At 43.8% G+C, this 16343-nt stretch overlaps 1 protein-coding gene across 3 annotated transcripts in view; it reads right to left on the minus strand.

Annotated features, from left to right (window-relative positions):
- Positions 1 to 972: 972 nt before the first annotated feature.
- fto (FTO alpha-ketoglutarate dependent dioxygenase) overlaps positions 973 to 16343 on the minus strand; it is a 121912-nt gene continuing 106541 nt past the window's right edge. The window contains exons 10-11 of one of the 3 annotated variants that reach the window (XM_075464682.1): positions 3240 to 3399; positions 973 to 2492 (exon numbers count right to left, since the gene is read on the minus strand). In XM_075464682.1, coding sequence (XP_075320797.1) covers positions 2475 to 2492; positions 3240 to 3399 — 178 coding nt within the window. In that variant the 3' untranslated portion in view covers positions 973 to 2474. Of the gene's footprint in view, positions 2493 to 3237; positions 3400 to 16343 lie in introns of all 3 variants that reach the window. The other 2 variants (XM_075464666.1, XM_075464675.1) reach the window with 2 other exon arrangements.

Genomic DNA, 16343 nt, shown 5'->3' on the forward strand with positions numbered 1-16343 from the left:
ACATTTTCACATTTGAATTTAATTCCGTTTCTTGATTTTATTCAACCATACTTCATTCAATCGCAACCTTATAGTCACACACTGAAACATTTGACTGGGATATGACCCCAAACTGATACCTTTCCCCATCACACACCTGGTTATTTTATCTCTCCCTGCTCCTATTGTTGGCCTAATTGGAGATGGCTTGGCTAGCTGGCTGGCGGCTGACCCCGGTCAGAACAATGCATACCTGTGGCTCTCATCAGCACTGTGTAATTGTCTCTTCAAGTGGGGCCCTTTTTCAGTCGACCCCTGAGGGGAGAACGTTCCACACTCATCCATCACTCAGTCACTCAGTCACTACAGGAAGTAGTTAACACAAGCAACCCCTGGGATGGCAGTTGGTAAAGGGTGGGGAGGTTAGGTTTTGGAGAGGGATACAGAATATTAGCCATCACTCCTTGACTGTGAGTGGCATCACTCGGTCAGTCAATCCATCAATCAATCAGTGGTGGAAAATATTTGCTGAACCAGCCGCTTCTTTTGAAGTTCAGATTAAAGAAACAGGAAGCAGCTGGACAAAAAAAGCAAAGCAAACAAGCTGAATATATCTATAACATTTAAAAGCTTTGGGTACAGTTACGTGATGATACTGGCCAGTTTAATTAAATGGGCCCTCTGTAGCACAAAAAGCTACCTCTTTCATATATTTTGTACTTATTAATTCTTGCTGTTCGTGTACTTTGCACATTCTAGCAAAGGAGCCACAGTAATAAAAAAAGAGATATTTGCCAATTGCTGTCTTGTTCATCTATAAAAACACTGAAATGCAAGGAGAAGGCTTCATCACTATTAGAGGCGCAATAAACAGACACACACCTGCACTGACTGGCTAGTCTTAAATCAGGTGAAAAAGAAGAAATAAAATCAATCAACGTTACAAATACTGAATTCATACGCAGATATTAAAGAAATGAGAGGGACACAGGCCAATGGATAAAACACGTTTTTTATTTACTGCCATTCCTATTGCTTCAGACAGACAAGCTGAGGCGCAGGGAGCACAGAGTGATTCAAACAAGTCAAGGCTACTGCCGATCTACAAACAAATCTCTCTGACAATAACAAACAACAAAGGCGCAGAAAAAGAAGAAGCAAGAAGAACAGCATTTGGCAATCATTAACATCTTGGAAAAAACTTCAGAAGTAAAAAAACGAGTGCATCCTGCATTTTTAATAGTAAACAGTATCTCTACTTCATCATGAACTAGATAGCGAGAGAAATCAAACGAGGAGGGCTGCTACACTGCTTTGACGTCGGCCCCCTTCTCCACCCTTTTTTTTTTTTTTTTTTCCTTTTTTGGCTTTTTTGCAAGTGGATTTTGTCAGAAGTACCGGATCTTTCTCTCACTTTCTCGGATGGCCTGCAGCATTACAGGGGAACGTGGTGCTCTACACGCTTTAAGAGTAATTAAAAGCGATTGAACAGCTGTAATTATGAGAAACGGCGGTTGTGTTCCGGGTCATTCTATCAGTGCTGCCTTTCATCAGAGCGGAGGCAGAGGGGGCTCTGCTGCTAGACTCTGTTTCTTCATACGCGCGTCTTCAAGAACAAACAACTGGCGGGCAGTCTACAGGCTCACACACACTATCACATTCATACACACACGCCTCAATGTCGACGTGATGAAGAGTGAGCGTGCACATACACAAACACGCAAGCCGACGACTGATCACACGGATATTCACATGGTTAAAGTACACGCACAAACACACACATTCTCGCAACAATATGGCACAAGCACACCACTGCACCATGTAAACACTTAACAAACATTCTTCATGTGTTCCACTGGGTGACATTCATAACTTTCTTATCATAATTTCTTTCTTTGGTCTCTCAGGCTCATTCCACTTCGGAACACAATAAAAGGGGTTACACAATACACAAGTGAAGAATGCAATACCATGTGAGCAAAGTGAGTTTTCTTACCATTCTATACTGTGTTATAACACTGTGTGACAAGTAGAAAGCATGTGTGTATGTACTGTACTATGGCTACGGAGAATCCATTGATAAAAGCATGTCTGGGTTACATGAGATTAAGTAACTGAGTACATAGAAATAATAAATAGTTACACAATGTATGCTAACACTGAAATGCAGGTTCCACATATGTTTCGTTAGACCGTTGTGACACTCGTGGCTTGGTGCTAAGCTTTGCGTTAGCATGTTACTGAAGCACTACGCTGAATCTACTGTGGTGGTCTGGTTTCCTTCCAGCCAAATCCACGTTGCGGTGACTGAGATGCCTGGGTCAGCTGGGGTAGTGGAGGGTGGAGTAGGTGAGGGGATGTAGATGCCCCAACGAAAAGGAAATCAACCTTGGTGGGATCACAACAGATGTATCAGATGTCTGCCCCCTCAGCTGATGTGGGGACCATTCAGAAAAGCTGGTGGGTTCATTTCACATCTTCCTTCCTCACTTCATCTATCCATCCTTCACATCCTGTTGGAGCAGAAAAAATGTAATGTATAATTGTCCAAACGTATCGTTCTTTTATCTTTGTTTTTATCTGCGTCTAATTCTAGGACTGAACACAAGGGTTTATGTGTAAGCTTTAAAACAAGATACAAATAATATTTCAATTCATGGAACAAGAGGCTGAAATGCCTTCTTTCAGATCTGGAGGACCCTCGGTTTCACACTGTAATTTGAGAACAAATCACAGTCAACTCCATGTATTTGCCAGAGCAAATAAATTCTCTATTGATATATCTGAGATATATATATATATATATATATATATATATATATATATATTTATATATTTTCAAATTGACTCTGTTAGTAAATGGAAACATGGCTTGTGTGCAAAGAAAGACAAATTAGGTGTGAAACAAGGTACAGTAAGGTTCAGTAAACAGAAAAATGTATTTAAGAAATAAAACCTCTTTTTAAGACAAGCTGAGAATTTACCTTAATACCTAGAAAATAAGAGTTGCAACTCATGTGACTGATCAGAAACACTATGTCAACAGGTGTGTGTTGTGTGTCCGTGTGTTCTTGACAAGGCCAAGGCCAACTTTCTGTGTTCCCAGTGGATTTAGTGGAAACTTTCCACTAAATCATAGGCAAGTATTGAATATCAACTGGATCACCTGTGAGTAAACGCATGCTTCATGAGCTACATTATATACAAATTCATACATACAGATATAGATAACCAGTGTGTATATAAGCACTTTCTTACACCTCAACATCTCGGGCCCACCTCCAGAGCAGTGACTCCACTCTGTTGATGATGTCAGCCAGATCAAAGGGCAGAGGCATGCTGGGGTCATCCACACCCCAGAAGGGTCGGTCCACTGGGGCCTCCTCGGGGGGTAACGTCTGGGCCAGACTCGAGTGGCACCTGAGGTGACAGGACACAGGAAACACACAAAGCCATTAACTCCTCCCTCCCATAGAAACTGACAGGCACACACATCAACATCAGGGTAGCTTACTCACAAAAACTTTCTACGACTAGTCGTGTTTTCTCACTCCACTATAGCAATGGAAATTGGCAAATGCTTGGGGCTTATTGTTTTCAGAAGGAGGCTAAATTCCAAAAAAGTGAGTGAGTGCGTAAACAGATTTATGTCCTCACAACATGAGTAATATCAGTACACACCCTAGTAACAGTCAACAGCAGTGGGTCTGTTGTAGGTGAAGATAAACAGAGATCTTTCTATCTGGTCTTTCTGTATTGACTGATGAGGGATTTAATGGGGCCAGTACAAAAAAATGTCAAGCTGTTTAGTCAATTATATGTGAGCTCATGTATGTGTGTGTGTGTGTGTGTGTGTGTGTGTCTGTTAACCTCTTCGTAAACACATGAGCAGTACCGTGTGTTGGGTGTTTGACCAAGAGGCGCTTAGCTTGGGTGTTTTGCCTTCGTTTTTATGACTCCTAATAATACCGCTCTCAACGATAAGCTCTGGAAAAGGAAAGAGTACATTTGTCTGTGTTGATCTGCGTCTACAAAGGAGGCCGGGAGATGATTTAAAGTTCTCGGTATAGTCATTTTGTACATTTGCACTTTACTTGCTTCGGGAAGATCTAAAAACTTTTGCGACAGTAAAGCTGACTAAACTGATTGGCACTGAAAGAATGGAAGTGACGTGTCAGGAAAGTGTTTCTCAGCCACCAATGGCTGCGATAGAATCAAAGTGATGAGAAACCGTGACATCATGTATCATGATTAATGCCCCTTTCATTTCACACACAGGCACACACAGCAGGATGCTTTCACAAGAGCATCACTCTCTGTTGTTGCAATCATGACAGAGCAGTGAGAAAAGCAGCCTCTTCATGTCACTGCATGATTTTTGTGTGACTAATAATCTGGGCTCAGTTGTAATTTTCTACTGTATTTTGAACCCCCCCACAGACCTTGGCCACATCTTTTGTCAGACCTGTGTAAATATTTACTGCTGTGACTCCGTGTTGCTCTCTGCTGTCATTGTAAATCTGCCCTCCCTCTGCCTCCTGACAGACGAGAATGACCCCTGACCTGGAGGTGCAAGAGGGAGAGGTAGAGGATGGCATGTGTACGTTGTGTGTGGACGTGTGCTTGTGAACTGCGGCTTCCAGAGCCACAAGGCCGGTTATATTCCCCACTCGGTCATTATACCAGGCTCTGTCATTTCTTTTCACCCCATCCACACTCTATAAAAACCTCAAACAAGCCCTTTGTACACACATACACACACACACACACACACACTCAACCACCACCACCTTGTGGCCAGTGACTGACTGAGGGGATGGAGAGGGCACACAGAGCCGAACACTAAGATATGGGGGTCTGTTATGGACAGGATGAGGGGGATGTTAAAGTTGTCAGGGGACAGCCTGGGGCTGCCACAATTTGTGGTAATATATTTTCTCCGGAGCCACTTAATGTTCGACTGGCTCTCGGCCTAAGTGCTGCATTTTGGTGCGGTTAGCCCCTTGAAGAGCGGCTGCATTATGGTGGTGAGGAGCAACATTAACATCCACTGTCTAATATATCTTCAGCTCTCTGGATCAGGGCCTGATAATAGCATCTGTTAACATGCACTAAGTACCATTATGTAGCACATCACTTCATAAATAATACGATTAGGCGACCTTGGGGCTTTGCGATGAGCCGTGTGTTTAAATGTTCTCATCATTTATTTAGGGTGCGAATTAAAGGAAGCACCACTTCAGAGAAGGAGGAGGAGGAGGAGGAGAAGGAAGGGGACATGGCTGGCATACATATCAACACAGTTTGTGAGTGCTAACTGACCCAGACAGCACACACACACACACACACACACACACACACTGTGTGGTTCTGCTGACATCAGCTTGAGGACACCACAGGCTAGGGGGACCCAGGCTTTTGATTCGGTCTGATTAAGTATTCATGCAGCAGAGCTATGAGAGGAAAAACTCTTTTCTGCTGACCTGACTCGTAATGAAAGGCTACATACCGTTAAAACCTGACTAGCCGCCTTCAACGGAGATGCTACATTTATTTGACAAGGGATCTTGCAACATTACGCTACAAATAGAAGGATGCTGGTTTAGCAGAGATATAAAAGATATCAAGAATGGAAGACTATCAAAGATAATCCAGTGAAGGTAATTCAGCACACACTTTTACACAATCTACCACTGTTCCCAGAGTACCGTCCCCTGACTGCTAAAATGGAACCAAACAAAAAGTCAATACCAGGCAAGGTGCCTTAAGCTCTCCAGGGCTCTCCCTAGATATTCTGTGTAAGCCACAGTTGCGTACAAACAAGCCTCACGAAAAGACTTTCCCATGGCACAACAGTCCATCTTAAAGTTAAGGTCAAAGACAAAAAGGTGTGCATGTGTGTGTGTGTTCAGTGGTGTTGGGGTGGGGGGGGGAGTGGTTTGAAGAGGTAGACACTGTGTTTGTGAGTCCAGGCTGTTCCAATGTATTAACCCCAGACAGATATGGGCCTAACTATCCCATCTGGCGCTCGGTCAAGAGAGATTGGCAATACAATCACTCATTTCAATTTGCCCTGAAACCTTATAGCCTGGCAGGCCCCTGCTCAAATGGTATGCTAATGCGAAAGGTATCTAGGATTCTATCGCCTCTATTCCACAGAGGCCTTTCCCTCCATGCAGTACAGTGCACTTGAACTGCGGCTGGGGCAGGAGCTCCACAGCCCTCACTGCAATAAGGGCCCGAGCCCCCTTTGAGCTCAAACTAACCACTTTAGCTAAAGTGAGTGTTAATTATGGACAGGCAAAGCAGTCAATAAAAGGTTAATGTAAAAGTCAAAGGATAAATTCCTTTAAGCATTGCATCATTCCACCATCTCTGCGACCAACACACTGCTCACAGGTCTCCTAATCAATACGTTTTACTGTAATGCGCTCCCCATCGATTTTCTCCCCCCCTTCATGGTCCCAGCTCCATCACTTGGTTAAAGAAAGAGGAGGGAGTGAGACAAACGAGTAAATAAAATGATTAACCCCAGTTTCACTTTGTTGTTTCACTCTTAGACTCTCTCTGAAAGGCTTGTTGGAAGAGTGCAGGGTGGTCCAATACCATCACTACCATCGCACCACCCACCCCAATCATCAGCATCATCAGTCCACTCAATCTCTGGTCGGTGTGTAATTGTGTAGCAGTACACTCGAGCAGGGCCATACATTAAAAGGCCTTCTGCTCTTAACAGGATGGAAATCCGCCTAATAGACAACATCAGTGCTTCCGACTCATGCAATTACACTGATAAATGCACAATTGTGTCAGGCCAAGTGAAAAAGAACCCAGAGAATGTAGATAGGAGACAACACTTATTGCATTATTGCTACAGGAGGTCATTTGTAACCACTAGAGACGAGGCCGTGCGGACAGCCTGACTCAGGATATCTTTTCAGGACATGCCAAATATCTGTTCCCAACTGATCAGTTGCTTATTGTGAAGTCATGCAAATTATATATACATGCATACAACCTCCAATGATACCTTAATGTCACCATCAAAGAAAGTCATAAGGATGGTTAGTGAACAAAAAACCTCTCTAAAGTATGTGCCGTGCCTTGAACATGATCGAAACCACACCAGAAGATAAAGCTTGTGTAAAGGTGAAATGAGTATCAATCAGTCAGCCATGTCAATCAAGGGGACTAAAGTACCTCAGATCACCTGCTTCCCCGTACACTGTCTGTGTTTCATCTGATGCTCTAGCAATTCTGTGCAGGTGTGAACTTTTACGACTTTGGCAGCCTGAGTGCCCGATAGCTGAGAATGCAATCAAACAAGTCATGAAAAAACAGGCATGTGTCTCATAAATCAGCCTGCCCCTGAAGGTAAGGCATGCAATCACATTCTGTGGAAAGAGAAGAATGAAAGAAGTATATTATCCATGTACTTTCTGTTTTTGGCAATATTTTGTAAGAAATGAGTGATTCAGCACATCAGTCTTTGTATGTCATGCAGTTATGCTTTATAATGAGTGGAGAGACAGACAGATCTCATTTATCTACATACTTATCTATCACCATTTTGCAAGATATTAAGGAAACAGTCAGTGGGCCAAAAGCTCAACACCTCAATGCTTAAAAGTGTCAAGCTTTGAATCTCAACCCACACCATCCAGGACTCCAAAGGTCCTGTGAACTCAGAGGGCTGCACTCATTAGAGCCTAAACAGTGCCTCAGATCCCAAAACCACCATCTCCAACTCTTATTATACCAATCACTGCCACATTCAGCGTTAAATGTAAAGTGGTGCAGAATGTGAACCAGCCAGCCAGAAAGAAAGCGTGGGCAGGGCCACGTCTTAACCGTTTCCTCAGGATCAATCAAACGCTATTGTGTCTGCAGACAGCTGCTGACTGTACACTTTCTAAGTGTGTGAGGTGGGCAACTGTGGAGAGAAAGAAACAGAGAGGGAGGGGGCATCATCAAATGCATGACATATGTTCCTTTCATTTTGATTCCCTCTAAGGAGCCTGGGCTAATAAAACTAACATCTGATGCACTCTTTTCCCCTTTAATTAACGGTTGTGGAAACCACGCAAAAATGCATTAGCAAGAGAGGGGGTAAGGAGACAAGGTGGTCGCCACTCTGGGTTATAAGCACCCCCACAATTCAGTACCCGTGCCACCATGGCACTGCTGCTGCTGGGAACAATGATTCTGCCAGGGGGCATGGGTGCCTTTGGGTGGGGCAGCCCCTTCCTCAGACACTGTGAGGTCCCCCTTTTAACAGCTGCCGAGTGAGCAACTCATTAAACCACATGAAATAAATAAGGCTCATTATTGGCCTCTTCAGCTATTTGGAAGCACACGACCGTGAGTTTGCACTGGGTCCATGTAGAGTAAGTAGTGTAACAGGGAGTCTACGGCAGAAAGAGAGAAGTTTCGCTGTACCTGCAGAGTGTCTCTGCTTGTTTCACACCTAGAGTGTTTGATGTGGCCTGGCTGGCTGCCCTGTCTGGAGCAGGGTGAACCAGATGTAACAGAAAAACACACACAAAGCCAGGTAGCCTCTAAACACCCTTCATAATTGAAGGCAATAAAACACTATTGCAGTCTGGAAGTGCAAAGGAGGTAAGCCCCTGAACTACAGCTACTGCGCTCAAAAACCAGGTGGACGTCCATTAGGTGCTTAACAGTGTAACAAATTACCGAACACCCTGGCCTGGTCTTTCTCCTCCTCAGGCTATGGGATGGAATGTGGCCTAATGTCAACACAGGCTGAAAATTTACGAGCAGACAACTATTGTTCAAATACAATCAGGTTCTAATAAAAAGAAAAAGGCCGGAAAAGGACAAATAGATATCGTCCTCCTGGCCGTTTACTCTTCCGACAAGGGGTGGAGAGACAGATCACCCCCTAAGGCTCTGGGTCTGCGTATGTTGGTGTGTCTGTGTCAGAGAAAGAGTAAGTCCATGAGTGTGTGTACATTTCAGTAAAAATGACAGTTTTTCTGTGAGTGCTGCCGGCTGACTAGGAATGAGAAGGGTTATGGTTCTAGGCAAACAAGCCACCTGTGCCAAGCTGCAGGACTTTTGGGTGCAGGACGTTGACGTGAAAGAAGATGAGAATAGAACAAACAAATATACAGAGAGTTTATGCTGAGCCTTATACATAACACTCTCAGGCTAGCAGACATGGCCGCCGAGCTCAACTCAGCATCCCAAACAAGCTGCATGTGGCTAAATACCACAGTGAAACATTTGTATGTACACAGGCAAAACTAATTAGAGCTGGTTCCGAAGAGAAACTGAAGATTTTCCTGATGACGCTGTTTATTTATAAAGCCCATGAGAGAAATTGGAGCAATAAGAGGACTTGATGGTGAGGGTAAAAAGGTTACGAGCCTTCGAGTGATTGCGCTTTCTCACAGCTCGGCGTTGGAAGGCTGTAAATCTGCTGTTAGGGAATCAGGAAGATGGTTAACGTGGCACTGGGAGCACTAACTCTTAGTTTTCCATGGCAATGGCATGCCGTAGCTGTGAAAACTTGTTGTGCGAGTGATCTTGTAAAACGATCATTTTTAACCCTCCCCTGCCTCTCATGCTCCTTCCCTCCTGTCCAAGCGTCAGCGCCCTGTGGGCATCATCTGAATGGTGCAATAAAGCTGGTGATGGATGAGGCTTGCCTCAACAGCAACACAGCCATGCCATTGGACAACACCTGACCGCAGTCACATGATAATGTCGAGCCAACGTAGGCACAATTCCCACCTGTCTTCAAGTGACAATGGCAGAGGTCAAACTGGCCTAGCTAATTATAGTCTATTGTAACTTAAACGGCCTATTTACAAGTCATCCTTCTAGCTCCAGGCGATGCGGTGTTAAGTTCTGAAGCTTTTGTGTAAAGCAAAGCTGTGAAATAGAAGCTTTAAACTGTTGCACAACAGATATTGTGTTTCAGAAATGTGTGCAATAAACTGCGGTACAAGAAATGAGACGGTGAATGTGCTGTTCTCTTTTAACAATGCATCGGAACAAAGGGCAGTGCTTCAGGAGCAGGAAAGATATTTGAATAAATATGACATTTTATTTACACTGCATACAAAAAGTTACCTCATTGTTGACACTTCTTGTCACGATGACATCACACAATAAGCACTGCATGCAAACCGCTGACAGTAAACACACCCCAATAAAAGAGCAATAAATCTTAAACCTCATGAATTGGATGGGTCTAGGAGGAGGCTATATCATGATCAACAAAACTTTTTTGCAAAAGCAAACAGCAAAAGCTGAACACTTGGATTACATGCTAACCATGAAAAGACCATTGTCAGGTAATTCTAGCAGCCTGATGTAGCAGATTGCTATCATTCTTTTCAGGTAGGCTGTTGGCCATTCAGCTGAATGTCTTTTGAGTTTTTTGGACAAACAAAGGAGTGGCACACAGTGGGACAAGAAGTCCGTATGCTCACATGCAAATTTGCTTTAAGTAAACAGCAAAAATTGCCAATACTCTGTCTCCCTCAGTTAACAACAAAACAAAAAGTCCCAAACTCAGTCAAGCATGAAAGCAGCCTATAGTATTTGTATCACAGTATGTGAGTGTGTGTGCACTCAAGCGTACACATGTGTTTGCTGTGCATCCGTGCCAGAGGAGTGCTCTCTGCCAGGTGTTTGAACTTCTGCATCACCTGGTACTCCTGCTGCGTGAACATGAGTTTTGTTTCACCCTATTAAGTAAATAGTGTAATTAAGAAGCCTCAGCATTTAAAGCGCTGTGAACAGCCAACAATTTGTTTGGAGGAGCAGCCAGGCTCGGGCCCTGAGGCGATGCACCAAACAGGATGCAAAGGGCTAACACAGTGAGTATGTCAGAACTTGTCTAATGCAAATGAGCTGGGGTGCAAGTTTTAAGCGTCGGTGTAAATCACTCATTGAAAGATGTTCTAGGTGTTGAAAAAGAAGCTCTTTGAGGTGAACCGGCATTTAATAACTTTTTGCTGGTATTGTATTGTATCACGGCTTGATGCAATATCCATAATGTCAGCATACCAAAGCTGTGATTTATAGACCCCAACACCTTGTTGTACAGATACTGATGCGAGTAAAGTAAAGAGTGGTGATTATTGTTGAGCCAATCAAACTAGAAACAGGGTTTGCTTGTTTGCCACAAGGACAACACGGAGAAAAAGCAACACGCAAAGCTCAGCATAATAAAAACAGAGGGATTACAAGTGAAAAGGTAAAAAAGATAAACTCTTGATTAGTTTCCTGTCTAAAGGATTTTTCCACTCCAGAAACCACCCCGCTCTGCACTACCTTTCCCAATGAGGAGGCTTCTCACTAAATTCTCTGCCGTTTGAGCTGATCCAGGGTCAGCTGTGGGGAGTAAGGGAGGGATAACCTCTTTCTGAGCCCCACATAAAACCCAGATGGCTGTGTTGAAGCTCTGATCCAAAAACTAGCTTACAACTCAATCACTGTGGTTGCATCTCCAAGTCCACAGTTTAACCCCCTCTGATGTCAGCCAAGGTCACAGATGCACTTGTGAGAGGCGAAAAGAGCCAGGAATGAAGTGCAGCCAGAGCCGAAGGAATTAGATCCGGGCTGAGTGGCCCTCATCTGGCTAAGCCTGGTAAGCAGCAAGACTAACAGGCTGAGGCACGGTGGTTTGGGTTCACAGAAGCACACATACACCCAAACTTGAATGGACACACATGTATATGGTGACACACTGACAGAGTCACAATCACGCACACACACGGAAGGACTCGGAGGGCTACAGATGGTGTGCCCTGGGCTTGGTAACAGGGGCTCTGATTGAGCTAGTTTTAGATCCAGTGTGGAAGCTGCCACTATGCAAAGGGCTCAGGGGTTGAAGAGGAAGACAAAGAACAGCGGAAGGAGTGCATGAGGCAATGAGAGGAGGAGGTGGAGCCTGACTCCTTTCCCCACATGGGAGCTTCTAACGTTTTTAGTACAACATCAACATGTCACTGTCCATTTGTCCCTTTGCCCCTTTGCCTTGCTGCCCATGTGCTACCCCTGTGTCTCCACCTAATGCTTACCAGTGCAAACACACACACTATGAATACGCAGACACCTACATAAATACACACAAAAAACGTACACACTGGGAGCTAGCGGCCACTTCAGCCGTAATTCCGCCTGACTTCCGCTGTCTGACTGGCAGGAGACAGGGAGGGTGAGGACAACAAGCTGTGAATACGGGAAGAGACAGAAAATCATTGAGAACCTTGCCTTTATGAATCTTTGATGAGAGAAAGTGGGGATGGTGGGGGCTTTGCCTCTGGTTAAATCAGAGCGTAGCGTGTGTGGTGTGTGTATGACTGCCAACAGAGGTTTCGATAAACAGGGCCTGGACTAGGCCCAAAGAACTGCAAACCCTGCAGTCTGGAACATTTGTCCATGCAATTAGTCCCTGTCCTCCCCATTCATGTTGCAGGTAAGTGGTACTGGTGGCTAGCAAAATAGCTACAGCTATAAGTGTCTTGGAGCCTGGCATGGCATGCAATGTTGAGATGTACAACAAGTTTGTTGTGTGCATCAGATTTATTCATTAAGCAGTTGGCAGCACCTCCACAAGATTAAACTAAGATTATTCCATCAATCAATGTCTGCTCAGGAGGTACACCCAATAACAAACACTTTCCAAAGAACAGGCCACATTATTTACCAGTATTTCCCAACATCCTTTGACTTTATATTCATCACATTTGCGGTTTAATTTGTGATCAATCTTTTGTTTTATTCCATTATTTTCTTAGCTAGTCTGTGTCATTGTGTTACAATACCATTTCACTTTAAGGGATTGGAGGGGGGGTCATAGTTACGATGCATTGCTATGAAATATTTAAATGAGATATAAATATTTCAAAATAAATGATAGGACAGTTGGAGAGAGACAGGAAGCAGAGAGAGGGGGAGGACATGCAGCAAAGGACCGTCCGGTGCGGGACTCGAACCGGGGCCAGCTGCAGCGAGGACTGTAGCCTCTGTACATGGGGCGGCTGCTTAACCCACTACACCACCAACCACCCCAAAACTAGTGATATCTCAGAACATGCCTACTCTGTAAAATGTTTTCAGGCAGGCTTAAACTTGGCTAGCGTTTCGTTTCTTATGGCTGACATTGCTGGTAATAGCCTCCATTTCTCATCAGAAAGAGAACCTGTTTAACACAAGCTAACAGGTCTGGCTCACTGCCATGATAAATGACATGCAGCTGTGAGCGAGAGGAAAAACAAATAACGTGATGAGCTGGTATTATCCTGTTCGACATTTCAGGTTTCTGATCAACAATGATAAATCGTCTTGTAAGGACATACCAACTTACAATTATATGCGTGGGAAGTTGTATTACACCCAAACCTTTGTCGTGTTCCTTTTCATCACTGTTTATTGTTGTACCCTCACACTTGTTCTGACTTTGGACACTTGAAATGCCGACGATGACTCAGATGAGGATGTTTTAATTAAAAATACAAGACGTGTTGCAACAACACTTGCTCGCATCTCATAAACTGCTTTTTAATTGATGTCAGGCAGGTGCCAATTTTCTTCTCAACACGAGTTAGTTTATGCTATGAAACAAGCAGAGCAGCATAGGAGCTTCATGTCACCTGCCACCTGTGACAGCTCAGAATTCAGAGTCCTTCAGGTAGCTTGCCCCATGTTAATGTGTCACTAATGAAGCCTTTTGAAGACTCGATTCATCCAGATGTCGGCGAGCACTGAGGCGCTGCCGACTGACTTCCGATCACACAAGACCTTGGCAATGAGATGAACTGTTTGAAGTTGATCAAGAGTTGCCTTGGCTTCCATCTACATCTGTCAGTTTCAAACTTTACACTTCACTGCACATGATGATCACACACAGAAAAGTTAAGGTACAATTTCAAGCTGCTGTTTGGACTAATCTACTTTAGGCTAGAATTACCACAGAATTTAAAGTTTGAGGGATCCTGAGACTCAATGACTGATTGACTGCTAAAGTGCCTATTCTCCAAGGAACTTATGGCTTACTACAGCCTCAGGTGACAATGGTGAAGTATGACAGGTAACGGCTGTTTTTTTAATGGGGTGGGAGTGAGTGTCTTATAGTTCCCCTTGATGGTTCACACAAGCTTTATGCCAGGAAAAAAAAAGCTTGATGAGTGGTATGGCTAAAAAAAGTAATGTTAAGGAAATACTGCCTGACATCAGATGGAACCAGTGTCCAGTCTTTGTTTGTAAGCAAAAGGAGGTGAAAAGAGCAGTACTTAGTAGAGCAGCTAACCTGTGGTCTTATCTGCTGGACAAATCAATAGTAGTGTCTGAAAGCAGAGCAGAGTGTGCTGGGAGGGAGCTAGAGGGGCTACCCCTGGCCTGCTGCCCCCCAGCACCCTCCTGGGGGGTACCTGCCTGTCTTTTCACCCTTCATCTCTTCTGCTTCAGTGGTTCCATCCCATGACTTCCTGCTCACACAAAAAGACAAGCCCACATATCCTCTGAAAAAGACATCCAGTGAAATGTTGTACCATCTATACAATGAAACGCAACAAGGAATCCACACTGTCCACAATGTTACAATGCAGCAGACTCGCATTACGTTTATGAGCATATTTAGAGCAAATTCACATGTGCGCATGTGCACATACACCGGAATACACGTGCACACGCTGTTTTTTCCCCTGACACATGGTACTACAAGGGCCCAAAATGGACAAAGTACAAATGGCTTCCCATTGCAGTGGTCTTTTACACAAGGGGGCATAAAAAGCAGCACATGATGCACAACAGATAACATGCCCCCCTACCTGACCAAAAAGCCCTGGAGAACAGTCCTGTGCTAAGCAAAAGTAAAAGCTGGACTTTTTCTAACATCAAGAATACGGCTCTTAAAAGAAAAAAAAAAAAGAAAAAAAAAAAAAAGCACATAACCTTTCTCCTCATCCCTCCTCCACTTGCGGCTGCCTACTTACTTTCAATCACAGTTAACATCACAGAACAAGAAGTGGAGGGATGGGAGGAGGTGAAACACAAGCCTGGTGCACAATGCACTTGTCTGGCAGCTGCTTGGTCTGACATTTGAGGCCATGGGGACCTTGTTGAAAGAGCAGATGCTCACTGATGTACAGGCACAGGAACATGGCAACTACACAAGTGGCTGTAGCTGAAAAAAAAAAAAAATCTGCACAAACATATGACAGAAAAGAACAAGGGGAAAAAGCTGAAGTTGGCAGGCTCACGCAGAGATGTGTCTGAGTGTAGAAACATGGGTTCAAATACACAGCGGAGTGGACATGGGAAACTGACATGGACATGTATGAAAGACAGCACCATGCAACAGTGCAACTGATGTATAATAGAAATTGCTCTCACAAAAACACTGATTGTTGTTTGCACATATCTAAATTATGTATAATATATCTAATGGAAATTCAAATAAAGACACACAGACATGATTGACTCGGAAAATAAATACTCACGATCATACTGTTCCAAATGGAAAAGTGAAGGACAAGCTGTCCAAGCTTCCACTCACATTAAAACATTCCAACATATATCAGGCATGATTTGCTGTATATTTGCAATAATGCCTGATTTCAACAAAATGCAAAGGCCAAAAGTTGTGAAGGCAGCAAGAAATGTAAAAAAAAGATTACTTTCAAGAGGAAAACAGACAAAACAAATAAGGAGTGTTAAAAAGACGAGATGGGAGGAAAGCAGATGGCAACAAAAGAGAAAAATAGAAGATACAGATTGCAAAGTGAAGGTACAGAGCAGGCAGCATTATGGTGCATCTCCGGCGCACAGAAATGAATTTCCGCCAAGGACCGCAGGCAGCGATATGGAAATGGGTGGCTGGCAGCTTCTTTGGCTGACTGTAAACAGGATCTTGGTAAGGCATATAGCCTCTGGTGAAGCCTATAGAGACTAGCATCATCACAGTACTGTGCTGAACTGCAATACTCCCACGGTCCCTCCTTCTATCTATCTGGTTCCTTTGCTCAAACCTGCCCAAACTCCACTCTTGAGTAATTTATGAACTGGGTAGAGGGTGGGTACGGAAGCAATACGCACACATCCTGACACCAAATACATGACATGTTCCACATGTCTTCCCACAAAACTACAAAGAGCCCCTTTGTCTCTACAAAAAAAGAAACATTAAGAAGTACTTTGAGGTGTTGCATCACTTTGTGAACTTTGTCACCAGATAGTTAACCACAATCCATGTTATGATGCTAAAGTCGAAATTAAAGGAGCAAATGGTTATGCTAACGGTTAGCTTAAGCTATATCTGAGCTGTTCATTCAATAACCTCAACTTGGGACACTATTGTCTGGATATGCCAGGGTATTAATCTT

Source organism: Odontesthes bonariensis, chromosome 1, assembly GCF_027942865.1.
Source record: "Odontesthes bonariensis isolate fOdoBon6 chromosome 1, fOdoBon6.hap1, whole genome shotgun sequence".
Classification (NCBI taxonomy): Eukaryota; Metazoa; Chordata; class Actinopteri; order Atheriniformes; family Atherinopsidae; genus Odontesthes; species Odontesthes bonariensis.